The sequence below is a fragment of the Elgaria multicarinata genome, chromosome 5 (assembly GCF_023053635.1).
Source record: "Elgaria multicarinata webbii isolate HBS135686 ecotype San Diego chromosome 5, rElgMul1.1.pri, whole genome shotgun sequence".
Classification (NCBI taxonomy): Eukaryota; Metazoa; Chordata; class Lepidosauria; order Squamata; family Anguidae; genus Elgaria; species Elgaria multicarinata.
In genome coordinates, this window is record NC_086175.1 from 39868896 (window position 1) to 39881579 (window position 12684).

At 39.1% G+C, this 12684-nt stretch overlaps 1 protein-coding gene across 1 annotated transcript in view; it reads left to right on the forward strand.

Annotated features, from left to right (window-relative positions):
- ATP11A (ATPase phospholipid transporting 11A) overlaps nucleotides 1–12684 on the forward strand; it is a 108070-nt gene that overhangs the window by 75760 nt on the left and 19626 nt on the right. The window contains exons 19-25 of the mRNA XM_063126166.1: nucleotides 50–301; nucleotides 1134–1308; nucleotides 2282–2384; nucleotides 3845–3990; nucleotides 6171–6230; nucleotides 8209–8336; nucleotides 11007–11142. Of these exons, the coding sequence (XP_062982236.1) occupies nucleotides 50–301; nucleotides 1134–1308; nucleotides 2282–2384; nucleotides 3845–3990; nucleotides 6171–6230; nucleotides 8209–8336; nucleotides 11007–11142 (1000 nt within the window). The remainder of the gene's footprint in view (nucleotides 1–49; nucleotides 302–1133; nucleotides 1309–2281; nucleotides 2385–3844; nucleotides 3991–6170; nucleotides 6231–8208; nucleotides 8337–11006; nucleotides 11143–12684) is intronic.

The following is a 12684-nucleotide window of genomic DNA, read 5'->3' on the forward strand; positions in this document are numbered from 1 at the left end:
TTTTAATTTCAAGTTCTGTCAATATTTATTTGCAATTGGTATCTCCAAGATTACAGGAAAAAGCTGCTGATACAATTGAAGCGCTGCAAAAAGCTGGCATTAAGGTCTGGGTTCTGACGGGAGACAAAATGGAGACTGCTGCGGCCGCCTGCTATGCCTGCAAACTATTCAGAAGAAATACTCAAATACTTGAGTTAACTACCAAGAAAATAGAGGAGCAGAGTTTGCACGATGTCTTGTTTGAATTAAGCAAAACTGTCCTAAGGCACAGTGGCAGCTTAACAAGGGACACCTTCTCAGGGTATGTAGAAAGTACAAATTCCAAGGCGAAATAAACTTTCTCTTCTTTCTAGCATTGGTTCAGTGATAAAATAAAAAAGAGCGTTAATTATATAACACTAAGCTGAACATATGTGAGCGTTTTATTGAGTATATCTTGCAAACAGTTCCTCTACTGACATGAAGTGCTGGCATGAATAAGAGGTGGGTTTTTTCTCTCTCTGAATTCTTTTCGGTTTTCCAAAGTGCTACTCCATCAAATTACATTCCCATCTTCCCCGTATTGTTCCATGTACTAATTAATTATGTATTATGGTCACTGTTAAAATCAGGCAAGCTGTTCAACACTGAAGATCATATGAGAAATGAGCATTTCTCCAGCTAAAATTCTTTGTTGGACTTCGTCATGCTTGCCATTAACATCCCTTGAAATGACCAAGTGTCTTGTGGTTAGCCCTAAAAATACTAGTAATACACCCTCCAAAATGTGCACATATTTATTTCTAGTTGTTCCTGTGAAAGTGATACTTAATGACTCCGTTGGAAGAGCATTCTGCAAAATGTAAAAATAACTTGGCTTTGTACTGTGTGATACAAGTGCAAAAAGTGAGAGAAGAGATGCCTTCTGAGGGCAACTTTGGGAGTAGAGGAATTGCAACCTAGTGGTAAAAGCTTCTACTCTCTATTGTGATAGTTGTACAAAAAATAAGACTGCTGTAAAGGACAAGATCTGTAAAATATCTGAATGTGCTTTATTTCAGCATATTTTGTGGAAGTGATTGCTCAATAAAACACGATTGGTTAAACTGCAACTTCAGCGTTAATTTGTGTTGTTGTTTTTGGTCACTCAACAGGCTTTCAGCTGAAATGCAAGATTATGGTTTAATTATTGATGGAGCAGCATTATCATTAATAATGAAACCACGGGAGGATGGGAGCTCTGGTAACTACAGAGAGCTCTTCCTTGAAATTTGTAGAAACTGCAGTGCAGTTTTATGCTGTCGTATGGCTCCTTTGCAAAAAGCACAGGTTTGTGTTTCGCTTGTTCCAATTACACGATAAATGTATGTTTATGTAAATATTTAAAGTATTCGTGTAATGAGTTGTGGTAATTTTAAAACGTACACCCATCTTGACGACGGAAGCAAAAATGGATAACAAGGAGCAATGAATGAAATAAGAATTTCTGTAAGAAAGCAATTAGTTAATGGTGTATTAAAATGACATCCTGCTGTGCCACTGATTTATGTATATTTCCACCAGATTTCAAGGATTGACACAACATAAAAATGAGCTTATTTAATTCAGGAAAAGTGCTATATTTTCAGCTGATACCTTATTGTGAGATTGCACACTAACCTCATATGGAATCTTTTATTTCCTAAATAGAAAAAATAAAAGCTTGGGGAGACAAGAATAAGTGTATGATGGAAATTCTTTTTAAATCTATGGGTCTGATTATGATTTTACTCATCAATTAGGAGTAGGAATAAAAATAGGGAAATAACTTCTCTTTGGGCTAAACACCCATTACTTCCAGGAAATATAATCTGCTTTTCCCTTTACTTTGGGAAATAAGTAACAAGTTAACTGGGCTACACTGTACCCCTCCCTGACCACCTCATCTGTTCCCAGAAAGTATGCCTATAATGTCTTCAAATAAACATTAGGTTTATTTGAAGAGATTATATGCACAAGTAAGTTTCTTTCTCTCTATGGTAAGGAGAGGGGCATACAGAGTTTCTCAAAAAGTAGAGTGAACAAATATATGTTTTGTATCTTTCATTCCACCTAGAAAATAGAATGATTCTATGGTATTTGGATTCTATGGTATGCCCACCCACCCCCACCAACACATATCTATTGTGGTCAAGTTGCAAAGGAAAAAAAAGAAAAAAAGATAGTAATATCTAGCAGGTGAAATATGGAGCACAATGACACAATTTAGCTCCTTTACTGTATTACAGTAAAGCTTTTCTGATAGTGCTTCTTTTTCTTCCAGATTGTAAAATTAATTAAATGGTCAAAGGAGCACCCCATCACATTGGCAATTGGTGATGGAGCAAATGACGTCAGTATGATCTTAGAAGCACATGTTGGCATAGGTAAGTGGATGATTAGATTCCAGTTTAAAGTAAGTAAATGGGCTTTAAAAAACAACACATCATTATTTTAAAAAGCAGTGGTATTGACCTGGTTCACATGTAAAAAGAATAAGCCACGGGGGATTTTCCCCGCGGGGCTTCCTTTTAAGGTTGCTGCTGCCATTTTCAATATTCAAGCCATGGCAGGCGTACACCCTAGTTTATTACGTTCAAACCCAGTGAGGGTTGTTGGGGTGCTTGACAGGTCAGCCAGAATCTGTGGGCTGTTTTCAGGCTGTGGGTGGCTCATCAAGCACCCTAATGCTAGATTTGCAAAAAATGACCTGCTATGGTATGGCCCTCCCATGACTTGAATATTCAAAATGGCGCCGGCCATCACGACATGAAACCCCACAGGGAAATTCCCCCTTGGTGGCTTCCCATTGCGTTCTCGTACCAAGACAAAGAGTCAAAATGGCCCTGTAATTATGGAAGGAATGCCAACTTCTGTTGACAACAATATAGACCTCCATCTATTGTGGAAGAATTTGTATCCTCTCCATCAGTGATTTAATCTCCATTTCACTGTTGAGTGAACGATGCTGAGTGGCCAGTAGAGTCCTTCATATGTATTGGGGGCAAATGAAGCACAGCTCTTGTTGTTTGCTGGTAGAGAGAAAAATACTTTAGAGCTGCCTTCCCCATTTTGATACAGATAGGTTGGACTGCAACTACAATCATCCTCGGACAGTATGTTGGGAGCTGCAGTCCAGCATTTCTGGGGAAGGCTGTTTCTAATGCTCTAAAATATCTCCATGCAGCAACAAGGACCAATGGGCAGTCAAGGCACAAATATGAGAACTTTCTAGCTTCAACTGTCTATAGTGTTGGGGGCAGGGGAGTCAAGAAAGAATACTATGGCTGTGTTCAGATTATCATATCTTTGCTTAATAAGGCAAGACGTTTATAAGCCTTGCACCTGCATACTCCATCCTTGTGGTACGCCTTCCCTTATTGGCACGCCTCAATCCAGGAAGTCTTCAGTTCGTCACAGTTTGAAGTTGGTTTAAACTCATGTCTTATATGAACAAAATGAGATATTATGAGGACTTCCTGGTTTAATAGCAACCTGACAGTGAGGGAGGAGGGAAGGGCCTAAGTCTCATTTATATTTCAGTATATTAAACTGGGATGTGATCATCAAAACAGTGTGTGTGTGTACAATTGTCTGTCTCCTGTTTCTCTCTTTATATCCCCCTGGGTACAGGTTGGTAGACAATTAGGCCTTGGAACATAAAGGTTGTATATCATTGATCTAATTTAAAGAATTCAGAGCTCGTTCTTAGTGGCATGTTTTCTCAAAGTACATACCATGAAATCAAATTTAAACCATTTGGAAATCTAATTATTAGTATCACCAACTCAAATTCACTGCATCATTTCACATTGTTTTACCAGCTTCTATCACTTTATTCTTCTAGGCGTTATTGGAAAAGAAGGCCGCCAAGCTGCAAGAAACAGTGACTATGCAATACCCAAATTTAAACATTTGAAAAAAATGTTGCTTGTTCATGGGCATTTTTATTACGTCAGGATAGCTGAACTTGTGCAATACTTCTTTTATAAGGTAGGGTAGCATTGTTTTCTTTTTGCCTTATACTAATGAATGCACCTAATGATAAAATGTCTTCCCAACTCTGTTGTTATTAACAGCACAGTTCAGACAGAGGCAGCTTATTTTTAAACTCATTGGCTTCTATCTAAAGATTCCACTGTTTGATGAAGTCACTTCTGCTCATGCAAGGGGGCATTGATCTCCCAACATCTGTATCAGCTCTTCCCCAAAGATCTAAAGGATCTCCTGACATTCTGGAGGCAGCTTTTGGGGAATGGCCATGCTGCAGGTAGATGGGGTAATAGCAACCACCACTCCATTTAGTGGCATCTTTGGATCCAAGCATATTGACAAAAATGGCAATTTTCTTCATCCCTTTTTCTAGATCTTCACTATTCTGATATACGTTAAATAGAAGTTACTTCCATCTACTCTGCTTCCTAACAGCAGAATTGAGGAAGGAATATTTAAAATGTAAAGATGATTTATGTCCCAGCCCTAGAGATTTCTGCTGATTTACTTGCAGCCCTTGTGACGTGATGTTCTGTAGCAGATGGCGTGTCTCATCCTTTGCATCGATTTCACAGCAACCTTAGGATTGGGTCACAAAAACCAGCAGCCCTAAAGCCACACTGCTAGAATATCCATTAATGCAGTAAATAGAGGAGCAAGCAGTTTGATGGCTGCAACATGAATCCGCTTCCAAGTTCAGTTGACCAAGCTGAATCTAAGATGGATTGTTTGTTTTTATGTCTACAGTGATAGGCCATATTGTATTAATGGTAATTTTTATCTGTATTTTGTTATGCTTACAACAACAACAGAGTCCGTAGCCTTGTAAACCTGTACTTTAAAGTGCAACACTCAGGGGTTTTATAATAATAGATCAGCACATTTCACATATGTGTTTTGTTACCTCCAGGGTGTAGCTCATCTCAACATGACACTTAACCTCAGCCAGATTATTTTTACTTCATCTTTTTAACATTGATATGCTACTTGATACATTCATACATAGATTAAATAAAGGAACGAATTCACCCAGTGCCTCTAAAACAGCATCACATAGGTCACAATAATTAATGCACAGAACAGATGTGGTCCAAAGTCAAGGGCATATTTCCCCCTTGGCACTGAATTTGGAATCTACTCCCAGCCTAGTGTTGATATCCATTTGAACTCTGGAGTAATACGCTGCTCCTGTAAAAAAAACCAGGGTTAAAGCAACACCTAACTACAAATAACCTATTTGATCAGTATGCTCAAATGCAGCAATGAAAAGTTAAATGACTGAATATCTTTTGCTCTATATTGTCCTCGTTCTCCCTTCAGATTTAATAGGGAATTACTCTGAGAGTTAGATGCTTGAAGTCTACTTTGCAGGAAAGGAAACAGCTGTATGTTAATAGTCTGGTTTTCAGTCAGTTTACATCTACATTAATGTTTACAAGTACATATTTCTTCCATGGCATCACTCATATGGACATGTCTAGAAAGATAGATACAAAGTGTGGTGTAGTGGGTAAGAGTCAGTGTGGTGTAGTGGCTAAGATGCTGGCCTGGGAGTCGGGAGATCCAGGTTCTAGTCCCCGCTCGGCCATGGAAACCCACTGGGTAACTTTGGGCCAGGCACATATTCTCAGCCCAACCTACCTCACAGGGTTGTTGTTGTGAGGGTAACAGGGAGAGAGGGATAATGTATGCTGCCTTGGATTCCTTGAAGGAAAAAAGGCGGGATATAAAAGTAATAAATAAATAAATAAATCTGCAGCAATTCATGCAATTGCAACACAGTTTTTGCAGCCACAGCAATTACAATAAATGCAGTCTACCCCACCCTCTACTGGTTATGCTTCTGCCCCCTCTTAGTGGTGGCTGTATGGGATGCATCCTTCTTTGCACTTCCTTCCATACTTTCACTAATCTTTTCTGTCACTATTGCCCAGTTCTCCTCACAAATTGTCCCCCCACCCCCGACCTTATCTTTTACTGTGCAGGCTTGCAAAACCAACTGTTCTGCTATAATAATTCATGTAGTACTGAAAAGTTGCTTTTTAGTGAGAATTTGTTCTTCCCTTCTTATTAAAAACTACATTGTATGTTCAGTAAAACTTAAATATGAAGTTGATTTCATTTATATAGTATGATAATGATGTACAACATTTATTGGGTGTTTTTTTTTTGTCTTCCAGAATGTCTGTTTCATTTTCCCTCAGTTTTTATACCAGTTCTTCTGTGGGTTTTCACAGCAGGTATCTGAGAACACTCTTTCTCCTGGTTTTTCATTTAACAATTTGAAATCTGTTTTTAATCGGTTAAGAGAATTTTAATTTTATTTTGATAAATATTTATTTATTTATTATTCTATACCGCCCAATAGCTGAAGCTGTCCAGGTGATTCACAAAACCTAAAAGTATAAAACACAACAATATAATAAAGCATAGTATTAAGGAAAACTATAGTAAAAGCCAGCAGCAGTATAAGGATCTTAAAACATGTTTGAAAAACTGAAGGACTAAAAGGCCTGGGAGAATAAAAAGGTGTTCACCTGGCACTGAAAAGACCACAACGTAGGTGCCAGGCAAGCCTCTCTGGGGAGAACATTCCACAACTGTGTGCCAACTAAAAGGGTCCTCTCCTTAGGAGCCACTCTCCTCACTTAATTTGGTAGGGGCACACAGAGGAGGGCATCAAAAGCTGCTGAGAAGTCCAGCCATTTATCATGGGATTGTCCCAGGATCATCCCTGTGCATCCAAGTGACACACGGGGGATCCCGGGAGCAGGCAGGGACAATCCCTCCATTTTCCTGGGATAATCCTTAGGTGTAGAAAGGGCCCAAGACAATCAAAAGAGGGAGTGTGTCCCTGTTGGTTCTGCTGGACTTCTCGTGGCTTTTGATACCACATTGTATCCTTCTTGGGCATCTGTCTGAGATGGGATTGGGAGGCACTGTTATACAGTGGCTAGGGTCCTTCTTAGAGGGGCAGTCTCAGGATGCGGTGCTGGGGAATACCTTTTTGATGCTGTGGCCATAGGCAATATCAAACATCTTTAGAAACAGGCACAATTGACACAGCAAATGCAGCTGTGCAAACACTCCTGGCCTGCACTCCTGGGCATCTAAGTTCATCACCAAATCCAGCAGTACACCCAAAATTGTGAGCATGAGTCTTCGTGTGTGTGTGACCCCATCCAGCACAGGTTGAATTCTTATTCCCTGCTCTGCCTTTCGGGTAACAAGGTCCACCTCTGCCTTTCTTGATTAACCTTCAGTTGGTTTGTCCGCATCCAGTCCATTACCAACATCAGATTTAGAACTAGAACAACTTCCTTCGATTTGGATGGAAAGGAGAGATAGAGTGGGGTGTCATCAGAATACTAGTAGCACCAAACTACACTTCTTCAGGAGTGGCCTAGTTACTGCATCCTTTAAAGAAGCTGGTACAACACCCTCTATAAAGGAGGAATTTACAACCCCTTTCCTTTTCAATAAAGTTTGTTCGCAAGCAAGAACAGCTCAGAGGACAACTCTCTTTCCAATTGTATTGTTGTTCTCATTTTTGCCAGAGACCGCAATCCACAATGACTCACATGATGCCTGACATGGAAATGTCATATTTTGCATTTATTACTTCATAACTTCAGTCACTGCATGAGAACTTTGGTTTGGTCCAGCCAAATTTAATGTCCTATTGGTTTCAATGGGAGAGTGAAGTAGGTCCTTAAATATTTCTCATTAAAATCAATGGGACTAAAACTGTCTACCTTTTGGTTGGATTGTGTTCTTTTTGTACTACACAAAGTACTAATTTATTACAGTGCCCTGTGTCCTTAGCACAATATTTGGTAATGAAATGTTTTACTAATTGAGGCCTTAGCTAGACCTAAGGTTTATCCCGGGATCGTCCCAGGGTCGTCCCTGCCTGCTCCCGGGATATCCTGTGTGTCATTTACATGAACAGGGATGACCCCAGGATGATCCAGGGATAAACCTTAGGTCTAGCTAAGGCCTGGGAGTATTTTTGGGGTTGGGGCTGCATGAATAGAGGAGTGTGATCACAGTGAATAACTAGGAAATTGATACTCAATAATGGACTTTATCTAATATTATACTATACTATATTATTCTATACCAGTGGGAGGTCTTAGTCATCTCCCATCTTTAAATATTTACTATTACAGTATCAGAATTATAGCTGGTTAATATAATCTGTTTTTCCATTTACAGCCTTTATACGATACTGCGTATCTTACCCTGTACAATATCAGCTTCACTTCCCTTCCTATCTTGCTGTATAGTCTAATGGAACAACATGTCAGTTCAGATACACTCAAGAGAGACCCTTCACTGTACAGGTAGAGTTAATAACATTGTTTGGACAGACACTTAAGACCCGTTAGTGGCACCCTCGTCAATGAGATGTTGGAAGAGGGCAGGGTTGGACCACACATGCCCTATGGGTTGCATGGTCCACCTGCAGCACTCTGTCACTCCCCAAAATTCAGGGGACCCCCCCCCAAAAAAAAATTGTTTAATTTAAAAAAAGAAAAGAACTGCTACAGAGCACTAAAACGATCGATATTCACTTGTTTGCAAACTAATTTGGACCCTTTGGGGATTCTGTAGCAGCTACAGAGCCCTCTTGGGAGAGAATTCCACATTTGAGGTGCCACTAATTATTTGTTTTATTATGTTGTTTCTGATTTCATTTATTATTATTATTATTATTTATTTGTTTATTTATTTATTTATTTATATAGCACCATCAATGTACATGGTGCTGTACAGAGTAAAACAGTAAATAGCAAGACCCTGCCGCATAGGCTTACATTCTAATAAAACCATAATAAAACAATAAGGAGGGGGAAGAGAAAGCAAACAGGCACAGGGTAGGGTAAACAGGCACTGGGTAGGGTAAAACTAACAGTATATATGGCTTTTATTTGATTGTGCATTGTATGTTGCCCTGAAAGCTGTTATTTATTTATTTTTTATTTATTACATTTTTATACCGCCCAATAGCCGAAGCTCTCTGGGCGGTTCACAAAAATTAAAACCACAATAAAACAACCAACAGGTTAAAAGCACAATTACAAAATACAGTATAAAAAGCACAACCAGGATAAAACCACGCAGCAAAATTGATATAAGATTAAAATACAGAGTTAAAACAGTAAAATTTAAATTTAAGTTAAAATTAAGTGTTAAAATACTGAGCGAATAAAAAGGTCTTCAGCTGGTGACGAAAGCAGTACAGTGTGGGTGCCAGGCGGACCTCTCTGGGGAGCTCATTCCACAATCGGGGTGCCACAGCGGAGAAAGCCCTCCTTCTAGTAGCCACCTGCCTCACTTCCTTTGGCAGGGGCTCACGGAGAAGGGCTCCTGTAGATGATCTTAAGGTCTGGGCAGGTACATATGGGAGGAGGCGTTCCTTCAAATAACCTGGCCCCAAACCATTTAGGGCTTTAAATGTCAATACCAGCACTTTGAATCGGGCCCGGACCTGGACTGGCAGCCAATGAAGCTGGAAAAGGACTGGCGTAATGTGATCTCGCCAGCCAGTTCCTGTTAGTAAACGGGCTGCCCTGTTTTGTACCAGCTGAAGCTTCCGGACCGTTTTCAAAGGCAGCCCCACGTATAACGTATTGCAGTAATCCAAGCGAGATGTTATCAGAGCATGGATAACTGTAGCTAGGCTATCTCTGTTCAGATAAGGGCGTAGTTGGTATATCAACCTAAGCTGATAAAAGGTGCTCTTTGCCACTGAGTTCACCTGTGCCTCAAGTGACAGTTCTGGATCCAAGAGCACCCCCAGACTACGGACCCGATCCTTTAGGGAGAGTGCAACCCCGTCCAGGACAGGGCAAACATCACCTCGCCGGACAGATAAACCACCCGCTAACAGTACCTCCGTCTTGTCTGGATTGAGTCTGAGTTTGTTAGCCCTCATCCAGTCCATTACCGTGCCTAGGCACTGGTTCAGAACAGTCACTGCCTCACCTGGGTTTGATGAAAAGGAAAGGTAGAGCTGGGTATCATCCGCATATTGATGACACCTCAGTGTTAAATTATGTTAGCTGTAATTTAATAACAAAGCTTAGAAATAAATGAATGCATTAAAAATATAAGCAGATTAACACATTACCTTCTAAGTGATTAACACATTACCTTCTAAGCTGAATAAAACAAATTATTCATTTATTGAAACCACCACTAGAAGAAGACTTAGCTTCTACTGTTGGCCAAGAAAGACAGCAGTTCAGTGATCAAGATAAGTGGCAGCAACAGCAGCAGCAGGATTGCCTCTCCAGTTCCTCATTAATAGGGTACTGTGTGAATCTGGTTAAAATGTCTTGCAGGAAAATGTTCCAGCAAAGACACTTTGTGCAGGCTTTGTTCATTTGCATAAACCTGCAGAAATTTTAGTCATACCAACTATGAGAGCTATTTTGCGACAGTAGTTGGCCAGTATGAGTTAGTCGTTAGGACCAGAGAGGCCTGGATACCTTTGGTCAGCTACAAAGCTTACCGGGTAACCTAGGGCAAATCACTATATCTCAAGCTAACCCTACCTCACAGGTTGTTTATATGACAGATGTCATTTACAAGATGCCAGTGGAATCATTGACGAGTAAATGACCTCATTCGTGCAATTGATATATACAAAATTCTCATTAGAACTCCAATAACTAAGGCTCTATATCAGATGTTTTAAAAAGTGTGTGTATGTGTTTAAAAAATCTGTACAAAGAGCAGCCTCTTGAAATGAAAGCAAATCTTTTGGAGACATCTAGTGTTGCTTTTTATTACTTAAGATAGAGTCATCAATATACTTGATAGTACAAGTTGTTCCCTTCTAAAAGAACTCCAGATGTAATGGAAAACTATACTATATACAGAGAAAGACATCAACATAGGAATATTATGGATAGAGCATAATATTAGAGCATTCCTGTCACTCAGGGAAACAATTTCATATTTCATTTTTTTAACAATTCAAAATTAATGTCTGTGTCATTATTCAGGGATGTTGCCAAGAATGCTCACCTGCGCTGGCGTATATTCATTTACTGGACATTCTTGGGAGTATTTGATGCTGTGGTTTTTTTCTTTGGTGCCTATTTCTTGTTTGACAACTCAACTGTGACCAGTAATGGACAGGTTTGTATCTAGCTTGATTCAAATTATCCTGGAAAGATCAAAACCTTATGTTGTTTATGTCTTTTTTCTTCCTTAAGTATGATCCAGTATTGCATAACCTACATCTAGTAAACATGGTTTTTTTATAAATATGAAAGGTTGTAGTTTTTTTAATGCAAAATTGGAAGGGAATGTTAAAGTCTTAATTCAGTATGTCAAATACTCAATTTGAAGTGCTGTTTTTGACCTTTAAAGTCCTTAACACCTTCTGGCCATGATTACTTGTCTCCTCCCACATATAACTACCCAAATTTTGTGAGCCTTTTCACAGGCCCTTCTCCAGATTCCCCCACTATGTGAAATTGGGTGGGTGGGCTACTAGAGGGAGAGCCTTCTCAGTGGTGGCACCCACGTTGTGGAAATTCCTCCTTAGAGAGGCTTGCCTTTTGCCTTAATTATAGTCATTTTGACACCAGTTGTCCTTTTTCTTGCTACAGACCTTTTAAAGTTGTGATCTTAAAGCTGAATTTTAACCCACTGTCTGCATTTGTACATAACAATAAACCAGGATTCCTGCTTTACTGTGAATGATCAGCACTCACTCTTCCTTTGTGAGAGAGTCTAAAACTAACCAGGAAGGCATAGTTTATTGCAATGGCCAAACCAAGATCCTTGTTTATTGTGCCCTGACAAGTTGAGATTCAAATACTAACAACAAACCATTATTGGCTTGTGAAGTCTGGGTTGTGTGACAACAAAAAATCAGGATCCTAGGTTTGGACATCACAATAATTTACTCCTTCTGGTTAGTTTTACCTGCTTTTATGAAGGGTGGAGTAAAATGGGAATGAATGAGCTACATGTACCAGCACACTAATTCACTGTAAACTAGGATAAACCAGTAATCCTGAATTATCACTACATGAGAACATAGCCACTGTTTTATCTGTCCTCTTATTTGAGTGATGCTGTAAAATTGGTTTTATTCCTCTCCGCTCCTGGATATTTTAGTCTGTAATTTATTATTTTATGGGGTTTTGGTATTTTAATATTGGGTGTTAAAAATATTTTTTTATGACTCACCCAGAGAATGTGGTCATATAAATGTCGTAAATAAATAGATAATAAAAAGAGCTATAGTAAGTAGCTACAGTACCGTTAAGAAGAAAGAATTTCTTTTATGAACTATATATTATTAATGTGGTTCATTTGGCCATTAATACATACTTTCTATTTTCAATTGTCTGATTTATTCATAACTTCCATTTTAAGAAATGGACATTCCGATATCATAGTAATATGTTTCATACATTCATTCAAAGCACTTCTACTGTACTTGTTAAGTGACACTGAATATAATTTTAAGGTCCTTCTGCTTTTTATTTGCATGTTAACATTTATGTGGTCTATTTTATTTGTGTCTTGCTTTTTTTCCTTTTTTGCTACTTGCTTCTCTTCCTATCCTCAGCTAATGACAGCCAACACTCACATGGTAAGACTGCTGTGGTTTTGTCATGATGTGTGTTTTCCTTTTTCCCTATCCAAATTCAGAACAAATCAGCT